Here is a 13,515-nt window from a genome sequence, read left to right on the forward strand (position 1 = left end):
CAGAGGGGTTAGGGGCGATCAGGCAGGCAGGCAAGTGGTCAGGGGCGATAGGGCAGGCAGGCGAGTAGTTAGGGACGATCAGGCAGGCAGGCAAGTGGTTAGGGGCAATCAGGCGAGTGGTTAGGGGCGGTCAGACAGGCAGAGGGGTTAGGGGAGATCAGGCAGGCAGGTGAGCAGTTAGGGGCGATCAGGCAGGTAGGTGAGTGGTTAGGGGCAATCAGGCAGGCAGGCAGGCACTTAGGAGCCAGTGCTCCCGGATTGTGAGAGGGATGTCCGACTGCAGGTTTAGACCCGATGCGGGATCAAGCCTAAACCAGTAGTCAGACATCCCCCAAGGGTCCCAGATTGTGAGAGGATGTAGGCCGGGCTGAGGGTCCCCTCTACACCGTGCACGATTTTTATGCACCAGGCCTCTAGTCTATAATAATAAAAGCATAATGTACTAATTAGACCAGATGTCCTTCCAGACAACCTTCTGGATGACCTTTCAGATGAAGCCGGGGCTGCAAGGGATGCCTGGGTCCCGGGTGCTGGAGGGAAGCCCAGGTCCCGGGTGCCGGAGGGAAGCTGGTGCCTGCAGCCGGGGGAAGGCCTACTCTTGCATGAATTTCGTGCATCAGGCCTCTAGTACATGAATAAAAGAAGTGCTCTATGTACCAAAACAAGTACTAGATATAAAAGTGATCTAAGCACAAAAGGTAATACACTAAGCTGTCAACCTCAGCAATCCTCTTGCAAGAAAAAGTCACTACTTCATGTTAATACTAATAATAAAAAAAGGAAATAAATTAATTTTGCTGTATTTTATAGAGTCAATAAAGTAATTTACACATTGAGTGGAACAAATTCATCTTGAAAAGGAAAAAGTCAAAAGTCCAAAATCTCCATGTCTTACCAGTGATGTTGATAATTCAGTAGCATGCTTTTTTTCAAGAATTCTAATTTTTGTTTGTCTTCAGCTTTCTCTGTATGGTATGTTTTTGTACAAACAAGCTTACAGGTCTCCTTCTTATTAAATGTAAACTGTATTAAAATAAAATGGAAAGCAAATTAAGTAAAAATAGCCAGATCCTTCACACCTATATAATAAAGTACTAGTCTCATTAGTTAAGTGCATTAATATATTGATAACGAACATTTTAAAATTTGTCATAGCTCACTCAGATTTAAAGTCACTCTTACTGTTTTTCCAAAACTTATCATCTAACCAATTTCACTCCAATAAATTCAATTAACATTTTTTAAAAATTAGAAAAAATAAGCCCAGCAGGCGTGGCTCAATGGTTGAATGTCGACCTATGAACCAGGAGGTCATGGTTCGATTCCCATGCCTAGTTGTAGGCTCAATCTCCAGTGTGGGACGTGCAAGAGGCAACCAATCAATGATTCTCTCATCATTGATGTTTCTCTCTCTCTCCCACTCTTTTCCTCTTTATTTTGATAAGTAACAGTTTTTATTTTTATTTTTGATCACTTCAATCAATCCACCTTTTAAATATAAACAAGTCCTAGAAGGCAAAAAACAAACAAAATGAAACAAACAAAAAAACTACATGTAGAAGAAAATGAACATCAGTCTCTCCAGAGTAATGTCTCCTGACAATGTTTTGGAAATTACGGATTTGAAGGCTTTCTAGTAACAAGCAGACAAGTGTTTATGTCCCTATATTCATTTAATGGATGTTTGTTACCCCCCTTGTAGCTAGGTAATGGAGATTCAGCAGTGGATAACATGGACTGTGATGTTACAAGTTACATTTGGATGTCTAAAATCAGGGTAAACATGATTTTTTTACTCACATTTGAAATGGTCAACTTTCAGGATAATAATAAAACTGAAACAAATAGTAAGGTTGAAAAATCGATAATTTTTTAAACCAAAGTTTAAAAACCAAAGATTCCTCCAATTTGGGGGTCTAGAATTTATTTCATGTGTGTAAAAATAATGACACTCACAACACATTATAAAATGTAGGTTTATTTTATCAAGACATTATTTATGTCTTAATTTAAAAAAAAATACTTCCTGGTATTCTAAGGCTGTAATTTACTAAATTACATATATATAGCCCCTAATTGTGTACCTTTTAATAAATTTGACTTCAAAAACACCTGCACATGTTTCACTTCTAAGTAGTCCATCCTTTTGTACATCATTTATTAAAATGCCTAAACCAGTTTCTGTGCATCCGCTGACAAATAAATGTTCCAAATGTGGCCCACTGCTGCCACCTGTCAGCCAAGAGTTTCGCTCTGGAGGCATTGCCATTTCTGTAAGTACAGCAATATTTATGCAATTATTTAATATTTTTAACATTATATAAACCTTTAGTTTCTTTTTAAAGGGTGGAGGTTTAAAAACAACTAAAGGATTAGAGATATACGTATCATACTTAAATTAAGCAGAAATAGACATGTTACATGAAAAGTGGCAAATCTTACACCTCAATCCAATGCTCACTGGATTTAGGCAAGTCAATTGTGTGTTCAATTGTGAAAGAAAACAGCACACCTGAAAATGACATTTAATCGTAATAATAAACACTTATTACCTCATGTAATCCAACAATTCTAAAATGAAGTCTCCTTACTGAATCCTCATCATCCTGATCCATCAGGATGTGCCCTAAAGCTCAGTCATTGGGATTCTTCTCTTCACTATCTACCTACTCTCTTAGAAATTTTATCAAGTCCTGGTTTTAAATACCATCTATACACTGATGATTTTCAAATATATGTACTAGCCTGAACCCCCTCCTCCAAAATCCAGACACATATATTCAACTGTCAACATCCCTACTTACCATGTCCAAAAATAACTCTTCCTCATTCCCCCCAAACCTGCTCTTTCCACAGACATTCCCATCCATACCCCACATCACATCCCTCAGCAAATTCTGAGGGCCTAACCTTCAAAATATAGCCAGTTTCTGAGATTCTGATCACCATGTAACCCGTTTCCCTGTACCTCCATAGTCTGAGCCATTATCAGGTCATATATATCTTAATGACTGCAAGAGTTCTAAGGGGCCTCTTGGCTTCTTCTCTCCCCTCCCACGGTCCATTCTCAGCACAGCAACCCTAGCGATCCCGTTGAATCTAAGCTGACTCAAAACTCTCCAATGCTAACCAGCTCACTCAGATGTAGAGCCAAAGTCTTTACAGTGGCCTATCAGTCACTATATAATGTGGTCCTGTTACTTCTTTGCTGTCATATCCTATTCTCTATCTTGCTCACCTGCTCGAGTTGCACCAACTTTTTTCTGTACCTTGAATACACCAGGCAAGCACACATCTTGGGACCATTTCATTTGCTCCTCTCTTTACCAAAAACATATTCCCGTCAGATATTCACATGGCTCACTCCCCTACTTGCCTCAGGTCTTTTGCTCAAATGTCACCTTCTTAGTGAGACTTTCCCTTCCTGTTTAAAATTACAAATTCTCGAACTATCTTCTCTGATTTGTTTTCAATAGCTTATACATGAACAATTTATACTCTATATGTTATTATATATTTTAGTAATCATTTTGTTTGCTCCTTTTCACCATCAAAATATAAGATCCACCAGGACAGAGATTTTCGTCTTGTTCATTGCAATACCCCACACCTACCACAGTGCCTGGCACATGAAAGGCATTCAACAGGTGTATTAACTAGTGAATAAGTGAATATGAATGGTGAGACTTGTGAGTTTATGATCCTATGAAGTGTGGCTCCAGCTTCATATAACATACACAATGTCATACACTGCTATTTTTCTGACCTCCACTGAAATCACAGGTAAAAAAATGGCAAACAGATTTGGGGTTTTATTTTGTTGCTGTTCGTTAACATTTCTTTTACTGTAGATTTAATGTAAAGCTAAATTCTTGGAAAATAAAGGACAAAGAATCAATATTAAAATCAATACTGAAAAATATAGTTCAATACATTTATGGCTGGCTTGAAAAAAACTGATCTCTTGCCTGGCTGGTGTGGCTCAGTGGTTGAGCATTAACCCATGAACCAAGAGGTTCCCGGTTTGATTCCTGGTCAGGGCACATGCCTGGGTTGAGGTCTCAATCCCCAGTAAGGGTCATGCAGGAGATAGCCGATCAATGATTCAATCTCATCATTGATGTTTCTATCTCTTTCTCCCTTCCTCTCTGAAATCAATAAAAATATATTTTTAAAAAAAACTAAACTTAAAAAAAAATCTGACCTCTTAGCACTAGGCCTAAAAGAAGGGTCTTTTGCATGAGCAAGGCATGGTCTTTTCACATAAATAAATATGCCCTGAGGGGAATCCTACTACGGAAGTAATGGGGGGGGGGGGGGGTGAAATGAGAAGGGAGAGTCTTCCCCAAAGGGATAAAACTTCTCCATGGGTTTGAATATTTTGCTGCTCTTCCCTGTTTACTGCTGTTAAGGGCTCTTTACTACTAGAGACTCTTGCTGTCACCTAAGTTCACTGAAGGTGTTACTAGTGTTCTTTCCCCTTCCCATCATTTCTGAAGGCCAAGAGATAAACAGAAAGCTAGGTCTGAGAGACCATAGGAGTACATAGGAGCATTTTAAGTTCACTGCACAATTTTGTTTTGTTTTGTTAATCCACACCCAAGGATATTTTTTCATTGATTTTTAGAGAGAGCGGGAGGGGGAGAGACACAGAGAGAAGCACTGATGTGCGGCTGCCTCTTGAATATACCTCGACCAGGGCCGGGGATAAAGCCTGCAACAGAGGCACATGCCCTTGACCAGAATTGAACCTGAGACACTTCAGTCCTTGGGCTGACACTCTATCTACTAAGCCAAACCTGCCAGGGCTCATTGCACAATTTAATAAATATGCCTGAAAATTACCTATGCTACAAAAAGGAATGTAATAACTCCTAAAGTAACCTTTTAAAATATCACCTTGGGGAGATATTACACAATTAAGATGCTTGCCTTACTCAACACAACTCATGTCCACGCACTTTGAGCTCCTCCTTTCCCAATGACTTCATCCCATTAGACCTTCAAATCTATTGTGTTTTTAAAATTTTTTAAATTACTGGCATCTTTAGGGTAGAAAAATCTCCAATTAGATTATTTTAAGAGGATAGACTAATGGTTGAAACTATAAAAAACTTGTGAATTAAGCGTGCACAATTATGTGTTTTTTCTCCCAGAGCTTCAGGTATAGGTAGAGAGCTTAAAGGGAGTGAGAGGGCTAGTGGGACTAATCAAGGCTTGGGGATTTGCTGGACAGAGAGATGCTCAGGTCATGAAGTGCCAAGGGAGATAGATGAGGGTGCTTAGTGAGAAAGTAGGGAAGGCAGCTAACCACTGGGTATAAGCCATAGAAGAGACGAATATGAAGCCAAGAGATGGAGCTGTCAGGAGAATAAAACTTGGGGTCGAGCCATTAAAATGAGTGCTCAGCCTGATTGGGTGTGACTCAGTGGTTGAGTGTTGACCCATGAACCAGTCAGTCACTAGTTTGATTCCTGATCAGATCACCTGCCTGGGTTGCAGGCTTGGTCCCAGGCAGGGGGCATGTAGGAGGCAGCTGGTCAGTTTCTCTCTCATTGATGTTTCTATCTCCCTCTCCCTTCTCCTCTCTCTAAAAATCAATGAGAACATATATATATTTTTAAATCTATCTACATAAAAGGCTAATATGCTAAGTGTCGAACCATCCGACCAGCTGCTAATGAAACGGAATTTTTGGACTGGAACACATGGTGTTCTCCTGGGCAGACTGGTTCCTGGGCTTTGTCCGATGGAGTCAAAGAATGAATCCATGGACTGAAGGTGGTATAGCAAATGTGGAAATTAATTGAAGAACAAGTACAGACTCCCACGTGGAGAAAGTGAAAGAATCTCAGAGCACAGACTCCCACGTGGGGAGAGGGAAAGAGTTCCAGAGTTCCTTTTTCCTACAGCTTATAAAGGCTGTCGATCTTTGTGCCTTGATATCCCCTCTGATTGGTCACTCTTCCCTTAGACTGGTTACTATAGAACTCCGAGCTCAAAGGTGTACTTCACATGGGACATATGAGGTTTTCCTCCCCTCCTTCCTTATTGTTTTCTTATTCCTTTCGGGCTTTCTTCTCCTTTTGGATGAGGGGCTTCCTTCCCTTTATTTTGTAAATATAGACCTGCTATTCCCAGCTCCCTCATTCTATGGAAATGCACCTGTTGCAGCTTTTTAGCTTCCCTATTCTATGGAAATATACCTTCTGCCGCTCTGCAGCCCTGTGCTTTTTCCATGGTTCCCTTAATTTCTAAAATTTCCTAAACCTGTCTTTTTCACCCCCCAAAATTCCTGTTTCACTGTGACACGCACTGACCACCAGGGGGCAGACGCTCAATGCAGGAGCTGCCATGACACGCACTGGCCATTTACAGTGAAACAGCACCGCGGACCTGGAGTCCACAAAGAAGCACTTGGCTTCCCCCAAGTGGGACACAGGCCCCGCCACCATCCCGGAGCAACAGCCCACCAAATTGCAGCCAACACTGCCAAGACCCCCATGGTGCAAAATGCGTCCCAGAGCCCAGCCCAGCCCAGAAACGGTGGCTGTGGGCGTCGGGTAATGATGTCACGTAGCAATGCCCAACTTCCTCTCCCTAGCAACTGGCCTCCTTGCAGTTTCTTCAGCCCAGGAACACGGCTTGCTTTATAGCCAGGTGCAAACATTTCACACTGTAACCAAATGTCTGTGAAGTGTTTTCCCGTGCCTCATCTCATTTGATCTTCACAGAAATCCTGGAGTAGGTAGATAGGAGACTCGGTAGAATCCTATTTTCTTTTCATTAACCAGAAAACGAAGATTTAGAAAGTTTAGAAACTTGACCCGACTGAAAAGAAGAAATGGTGGAACTTAAAAATGACTTCAGGTTTTCTCACTGCGCACAATATAGTCAAACACTGCTACAGTTAAATATTTTATCCTTTGTTCTCCCTGTGTGATCGACAGTAATAATCTGCTTCATGTTGATATTTACTGCTGTGTTGCTGACGATTACCTTAAACAGAAGTTGGGGTGCTTCATTGGGCTGAAAAAAGCTTAGCTAAATCAGAAAGCAGGTCTAATTAAGCAAGTTTGTTCTATATCTACAAAAGGCTAAGTTGACTCACTCATGTGCAATACATGGTGCCAATTGCACACATGTGTTTCAATCTGTCATTGTCGATCATGAATTTGGTTGACACTTCTACTATAGAGAAAGGGCGAATAGCGATATTAAAATATTTCTTCTAATTAATTTTTCAATGTACATGAATACGTGAACTGGGTCACTAGTTAAATAAAAAATAAAAATAAAAGGAGTGCTCTATGTGAACAGAAGACCAAGATAGAGAGTTAAAGGAAAAATGCACTGTGCAGAATATGTTAAAACATATCTAACTTTATTTATATATGCTTGTAAGTGTGTGGAAAATGTCAGGAAAGATTAACCAAGAAACTGATGTGAAACTAGAAGGAAGAGACTTAGTCTTCATTTTATATTCTTCTGTACTATTGTTCTTATATAGTGATACATTATTATTACAAACTAGAGGCCCGGTGCACGAAATTCGTGCACTGGGAAGCGGGGGTGGGGTGGGCCTCAGCCCAGCTTCCCCCTCTCACAGATTGGGAGCCCTCAGGGGATGTCCTACTGATGGCTTACACCCGCTCCCCATGGGGAGCGGGCCTTAGCCACAGCCTGGCCTCCCTCTGCAGGAGGTGACCAGGCTGATGAGGGGAAGGCGCCAGCCCCATCACCCCGCTGCTGCTGCAACTGCTGCAGCCGCCAAGGTGTTTTCGAGAGAGAGGGAAAGACAGAGAGAAACATCAACGTGAGGTACACTTTGATCGGTTGCCTCCTGCATGAGCCATGACCTGGGCCCTGGCCAGGGAGGAGCCTGCAACCTAGGTACATGCCCTTGATCAGAATCAAACCCAGACCCTGCGGTCTGCAGGCCGAGGCTCTATCCACTGAGCCAAACCGACTAGGGCAGGATATGACATTTCTTAGCCCCTCCAGCAGCGGACCTTCGTTTTTTCCTCCAGGAGTGTGGTGGAAAAACCCTAGATCACCTTCTTGGATTCTTATTACCCAAGTTACCAAGAACACTGCGAGTGGTGGTGTACAGGGAGCTTAGCCAATGAGCAGTCAGAAAAGGTGTTTCCTCTGCAGCTCATGTGCAGAGGCCCCCCTGCGTTGTGTCCGCTGGGCTGGGGGCGTGCCCCGAGCTGCGTGGCAGCCGCAGGGAGCACACCCCCAGCCCAGCAGCTCCTCATTGTGTCCGTAGCCCTCCCTCCCTCTGCAGCCGGGACACAGGACGCTGGCGTCCTGCCCAGCCTGCTATGGGTGCCGCCATCATTGTGTTGAAGTGACAGTTAATTTGCATATTACCCATTTATTAGATTAGACTAGCTTAATTTTTCTAAAAAAGAGAGACCATTATTTTTTGTGCAGCAAGAGAGCAGATGTAAAATGAACACAGGACTGAGCAATATAGAAGGATAATAGACTTAAAAGATACTAGATTTAAAGGACAGAATAATTCTGGGTGATGATGGGTACATATCTTGAAGAGAATATCTTATTGTGCATAGATTGTTTTAACTGATGTCCTAAAAATATATCAAAGATGTTCCAAATATACTTTCAATGGTCAAAACAGAAAGGCTAGCTCCCCCAAAACCCAATGAAGGAGTCAAAGCCCTGCTATATTTGCTAATAGAGAAAGTCTATGGACACTGAGCCCAAAGAGGGGAAGGAGATAGGGAACAGCTGAGGGCTACTTTTCATGACTGATGGCTGGGTTCCAGGTCCCCCTGTAAGGTGAGGCAGGGGTCTGAGCACTGTGCTTCAGGCTGCCACTTTATCATTATAATACTGGTTGTATGAGTGTTTGTTAAGACGAACTTATCCATGACATATCGTGAGAAGGGTAGGGATCCTTCTAAACTGTAACTTTAAGAAACTACGTACTTCTGTCCGGCTGGCAGAGGTTGTTGTTGAGCGTCAGCCTATGAACCAGGAGGTCATGGTTCAATTTCCTGTCAGGGCACATGCCCAGGTTGCAGGCTCAACCTCTAGTGGGGGGCATGCAGGAGACAGCCAATCAATTACTATCTCTCATCATTGATGTTTCTATCTCTCTCCCTCTCCCTCTCCCTTCCTCTCTGAAATCAATAAAAAAATACTTTTTTAAAAAAACACAAGAAACTATTTCTGTATGCAAAAGAGAAATTAATTCCTCTTTAGCTATGAGAGCCAAGTTATCTCAACATTTTCTGTAAGGGAAAAATTTCAATTAAATAACATATAACACTAAATACAAACCTTATATGGTGAAGGTTCAATTCTTTCCCCAAATAACACCTGACCAAGATTTTCAGATGGGCGTTTTCCTTCAGATGCTTGACAAAAATCAAACCTGGGGGAAAGAATATTTAAGTTTTTAAATACAAAAGGAAACAGTGAAATAAAGATTAGTTGCTGATCATTATAGCACTTCTAATAGATGAGTAAGAAATATATTCATACTCCAAGTTCCATGTACCACATCACCCCAAAACAAAAAAAGCCCAACACCTAAAAATTATACCTTAGAATGCTTTGATTTTTAAATATTTACACTGAGATGTAAATTATAAAATTTTTATAACACATTGTATTTTTTTCATTCCAATGATAAAGTGATTTATATCCTTATTCTTCAAGTGAATTTTACATAATTTATCTCCTTTTGTTTTAACTTTCTAATCCAAATCTTTACTTAATAATGACATTTCGGGAAGATGAGTCAATTTTCCTTGGGTTTCTGCCTCATCCTGATATACTGGCCAACATATTCCAAATCTGAGAAGCATGGCTGGAGAGACCCTCTGGGAATGGAGTCAGCTGTAAGCTTCTCTCTGTGTTGTAATTCCTTTGTATTACTAACCAGATTTTAATAAAGTTTTATTTAAACATTACAGCCTACTTTCAGCTTTGCTATTAAAAAACTAAGAGACAGCCCTGACCAGTTCGATTCCAGTCAAGGGTATGTACCTCGATTGCAGGCTCCATCCCAGGCCCCCGTCGGGCTGTGTGTAGGAGGCAACCAATTGATGTGTCTCTCTTACATTGATGTTACTCTCTGTCTCTCCACTTTCCTTCCACTCTCTCTAAAAAATCAATGGAAAAATATCCTCAGGTGAGGATTAACAAAAAACCAAACAAACAGAAAACAACAACAAAAAAACCAACTAAGAGACAATTCTGTGTTCACACTGGAATGATATGGAAGTACTTAAGACTAGCACAGCGATGGCTACAAATCAGTTAGATTCCTAAGAGGAAAATGAATCTCAGGTGATAAAAAAACTGGGACTGGGAAAGCCCAAAATGAAGACTCTCCCTCTACTAGATTAAGAGATCCATTGAGTTTTCCCAAGAATATTCACAAAGATTTAACGAGAGATGTTTGTTTATATAATAAACAATAGAAAAAGCATTCAAGTGTCCAATAGTTTACTATAAATTATGGTTCATCTATGCATGAATTTTGTACTCTCTTCTCATACATATTTAAGAACATGAATTCTTATAGGATACTCTTACTTTTTTGTGTGTGTATTTTTTCCTAAACGCATTTTTCCCCCCAAAAACTCTTAGATACCAGAGAAGTTTAGAAGCCAACTAAAATTTAAGAACTATGTTCTACACCAAATGGGGTATAAAGTGGTCAAATGCATAAAGGGTATTATGCAGCATTTTAATAATATTAAAAAATGGAAATAACCAAATGTTCAGAAACAGAAAATTAGTGAAACAAATCATACATGGACACAAATCTCCACAAAGGAATAACGAACACCTACTAAAAATACTGAGGTAAGCCTAACCGGTTTCGTTCAGTGGATAGAGTGTCGGTCTGCGGACTGAAGGGTCCCAGGTTCGATTCCGATCAAGGGTATGTACCTTGGTTGCAGACACATCCCCAGTAGGGGGTATGCAGGAGGCAGCTGATCGATGTTTCTCTGTCATCAATGTTTCTAACTCTCTATCCCTCTCCCTTCCTCTCTGTAAAAAAATCAATAAAATATATTTAAAAAAAAATACTGAGGTAGTTGCGTATTAACATGAAAAGATGCCCAAAAAGATTCAGTGAGAAAACCAAGGTGCAAACAGGTATAATAGTATGAACCTATTTTGTTTAAAATGTATAAATGTGGTTATATAAGTTAGAATATGCAGAGGAAAAAATGTGGAGGAGCAGACATTAAAGTAAGTATTTCTGGGGACTGATTATGTGGCATATATGATTTTGTTTAAAAATGGGAGGGGGGGGGCATTATTAAAAAACTTAAAAGAGAACAAAATGGCTCTTTGCCCAGTCAGATGAAAAAGGAAATCCCTTGTTTAGGTTTCTCCTTCTATTGTATTGCAGTGACATAAAAAACACATTTTACATTTTAATAATAAAGACTACCCATTTAAAAATGTTTTCAGGCCCTATACATTTTTCAAATCATGTAAATTTATATATATCTGTTTATTTAACAATGTGTTTCCTATATCTGTGGAGAAAATAAAATTCTAAATGCACAAAATTCTGATGGGTCACATAAAATTTTATATAACAACCAAGCTGAAAACTTACGCCGTATATTCATAAGGAAGAACGGATTCCACCGAGTCAAGCCTGTTCACGAATAGCTCTATGTCAGCCTGAATATAAGGAAACACAGAATTAGAATATAAACAACTGGAAATCAAAACTTAAGTCATGCTTAGAATTTAAAATTAATTTGACATATATAAAATGTGAAATTTCATTATATCCAACCCACTGTAACAATTCTCTTATAAAACCATTCACTAAGTGGGACTTATATACATTTAAATTACACCAAAATAATTCTTAGAGGTGCAAATGTAGCCAATATTTTCCAAATGCCTTTTAAGTTCTAAAATTTTTTTAAAAATAAATATTTTAACTAAATCATTCACCACATCAATATAGTTTTTTAAAAACCTGATTTGCAAACTCAGTATTTCATTCTGCAGCACAAAAAATATTTTTTAATTGTTTTTAAACATTCTCATTGCAATCAAGACATGCTATCAAGTTGGTAAGAAATTTCTAGATCAGCTATACCAGAAATAGAATCCCATGCACTTGTGTAATCGTAAACAAACAGAAGATGGACAATGACAACATGGGCTAACTTTGGAGGGCTGCTTCGATCACTTTGAGAATGCTGAACTATGTGGTAATAACAGCAAAGAAAATTACAAGATGAGATCAAGTTCAACAATGGGGGAGGGAAAGAAAAGCTGTATCAGTTTCCTAGGAAATATAGGCTAATTTAGAGCTACATCTTCTTACCAAAGCTCCCAAAATTTCTCCAAGGTATATTTCAGGTTCTTTTTCCCACAGAACCCAAAACACATACCCACTCTCTTAGCATGAATTCATTGCTATGCATGACAGAATTCTTTAGTTGAAAAAGCAAGTAAGCAATTGGTGTGCTAACCAAAAACAACTAAATAAGGAGTTATTTACTTGGGACAAGCTATTTTTATAGTTAGCCCGCTACGGCTGCCTATGGAGTCCGTGATCATGAAGCTCCCTGCAATGGCATAAAGCCACATTTGTCATTTTAATCTCATTCACTAGTGTTGTCAGCCTATCCTCTATACTTGTTAACATCCTAAAGCAAGACAAGATGTTTGATGTACAACAAACAAATAATACATTGCCATGGGAAAAGCAACAAAACATAAGAGGCAAGAGTACAGACTCTGGGGCCAGTTTTGCCTGGATTCAAATTCTACTTGTGCAACTTCGGTCAAGTTATTTAACAATGTGTTTCCTCATGGGTGCTTCAGTTTCCTTATTTGCAAAATGGGGATAACAGTATTTACCTCATATGGGGTATTGATGAGTTAACATTTATAAAGTACAAAACAAATAAATAAAATAATTATGATATTCAGAATCGGGAATATCTAAACTACACTGCTTATCCACTAAAATGTTCATTCAATATTCATGTTGTAAGATGGAAGACATTAGTCTTTATATAGTACTGAAAATAGTGTCATAAGCAACTCCTAAATTTCTACTCAAATGAAATTACAATTCAATGGCAACACCATCTCAAACACACAAAGAAAATATGTCTCTGCATAAAACAGTCAAGACCTTATCATTGGTCATTTTAGCTAAAAAGATAAGCATTACAACATGCATGAATACACAAATATATTAACTGTTGTGAAGGCCAAATTCCAGTTGATGGCTTACTCTGAAAAAATAATGTTCACTAATTATAATTTTCACTGCTATGAAGATACATCAGAATCCAAATGCTCGTATACACACACACACACACACACACACACACACATATTATGGACCCTTTTTCTGTTGTTCAGTGAACTAATCAAAACACACCTTGGATATTCAGTTTATCGTGACTATTTTTATAGCATTTTCATTCATTCTTTTTTTAAATTGTAAAAAATCTGAAAATTTAAGGATTATCATCTCCT

The 13,515-nt window shown here is 39.3% G+C and overlaps 1 protein-coding gene across 1 annotated transcript in view; it reads right to left on the bottom strand.

Annotated features, from left to right (window-relative positions):
• Positions 1-13,515, bottom strand: part of TM9SF2 (transmembrane 9 superfamily member 2) — a 65,939-nt gene that overhangs the window by 39,907 nt on the left and 12,517 nt on the right. Inside the window, exons 4-6 of the mRNA XM_081083783.1 lie at positions 11,618-11,685; positions 9,313-9,406; positions 896-1,023 (exon numbers count right to left, since the gene is read on the bottom strand). Of these exons, the coding sequence (XP_080939909.1) occupies positions 896-1,023; positions 9,313-9,406; positions 11,618-11,685 (290 nt within the window). The remainder of the gene's footprint in view (positions 1-895; positions 1,024-9,312; positions 9,407-11,617; positions 11,686-13,515) is intronic.

Source organism: Myotis nattereri (assembly GCF_964212035.1).
Source record: "Myotis nattereri genome assembly, chromosome: 2".
In the NCBI taxonomy this organism is placed as follows: domain Eukaryota; kingdom Metazoa; phylum Chordata; class Mammalia; order Chiroptera; family Vespertilionidae; genus Myotis; species Myotis nattereri.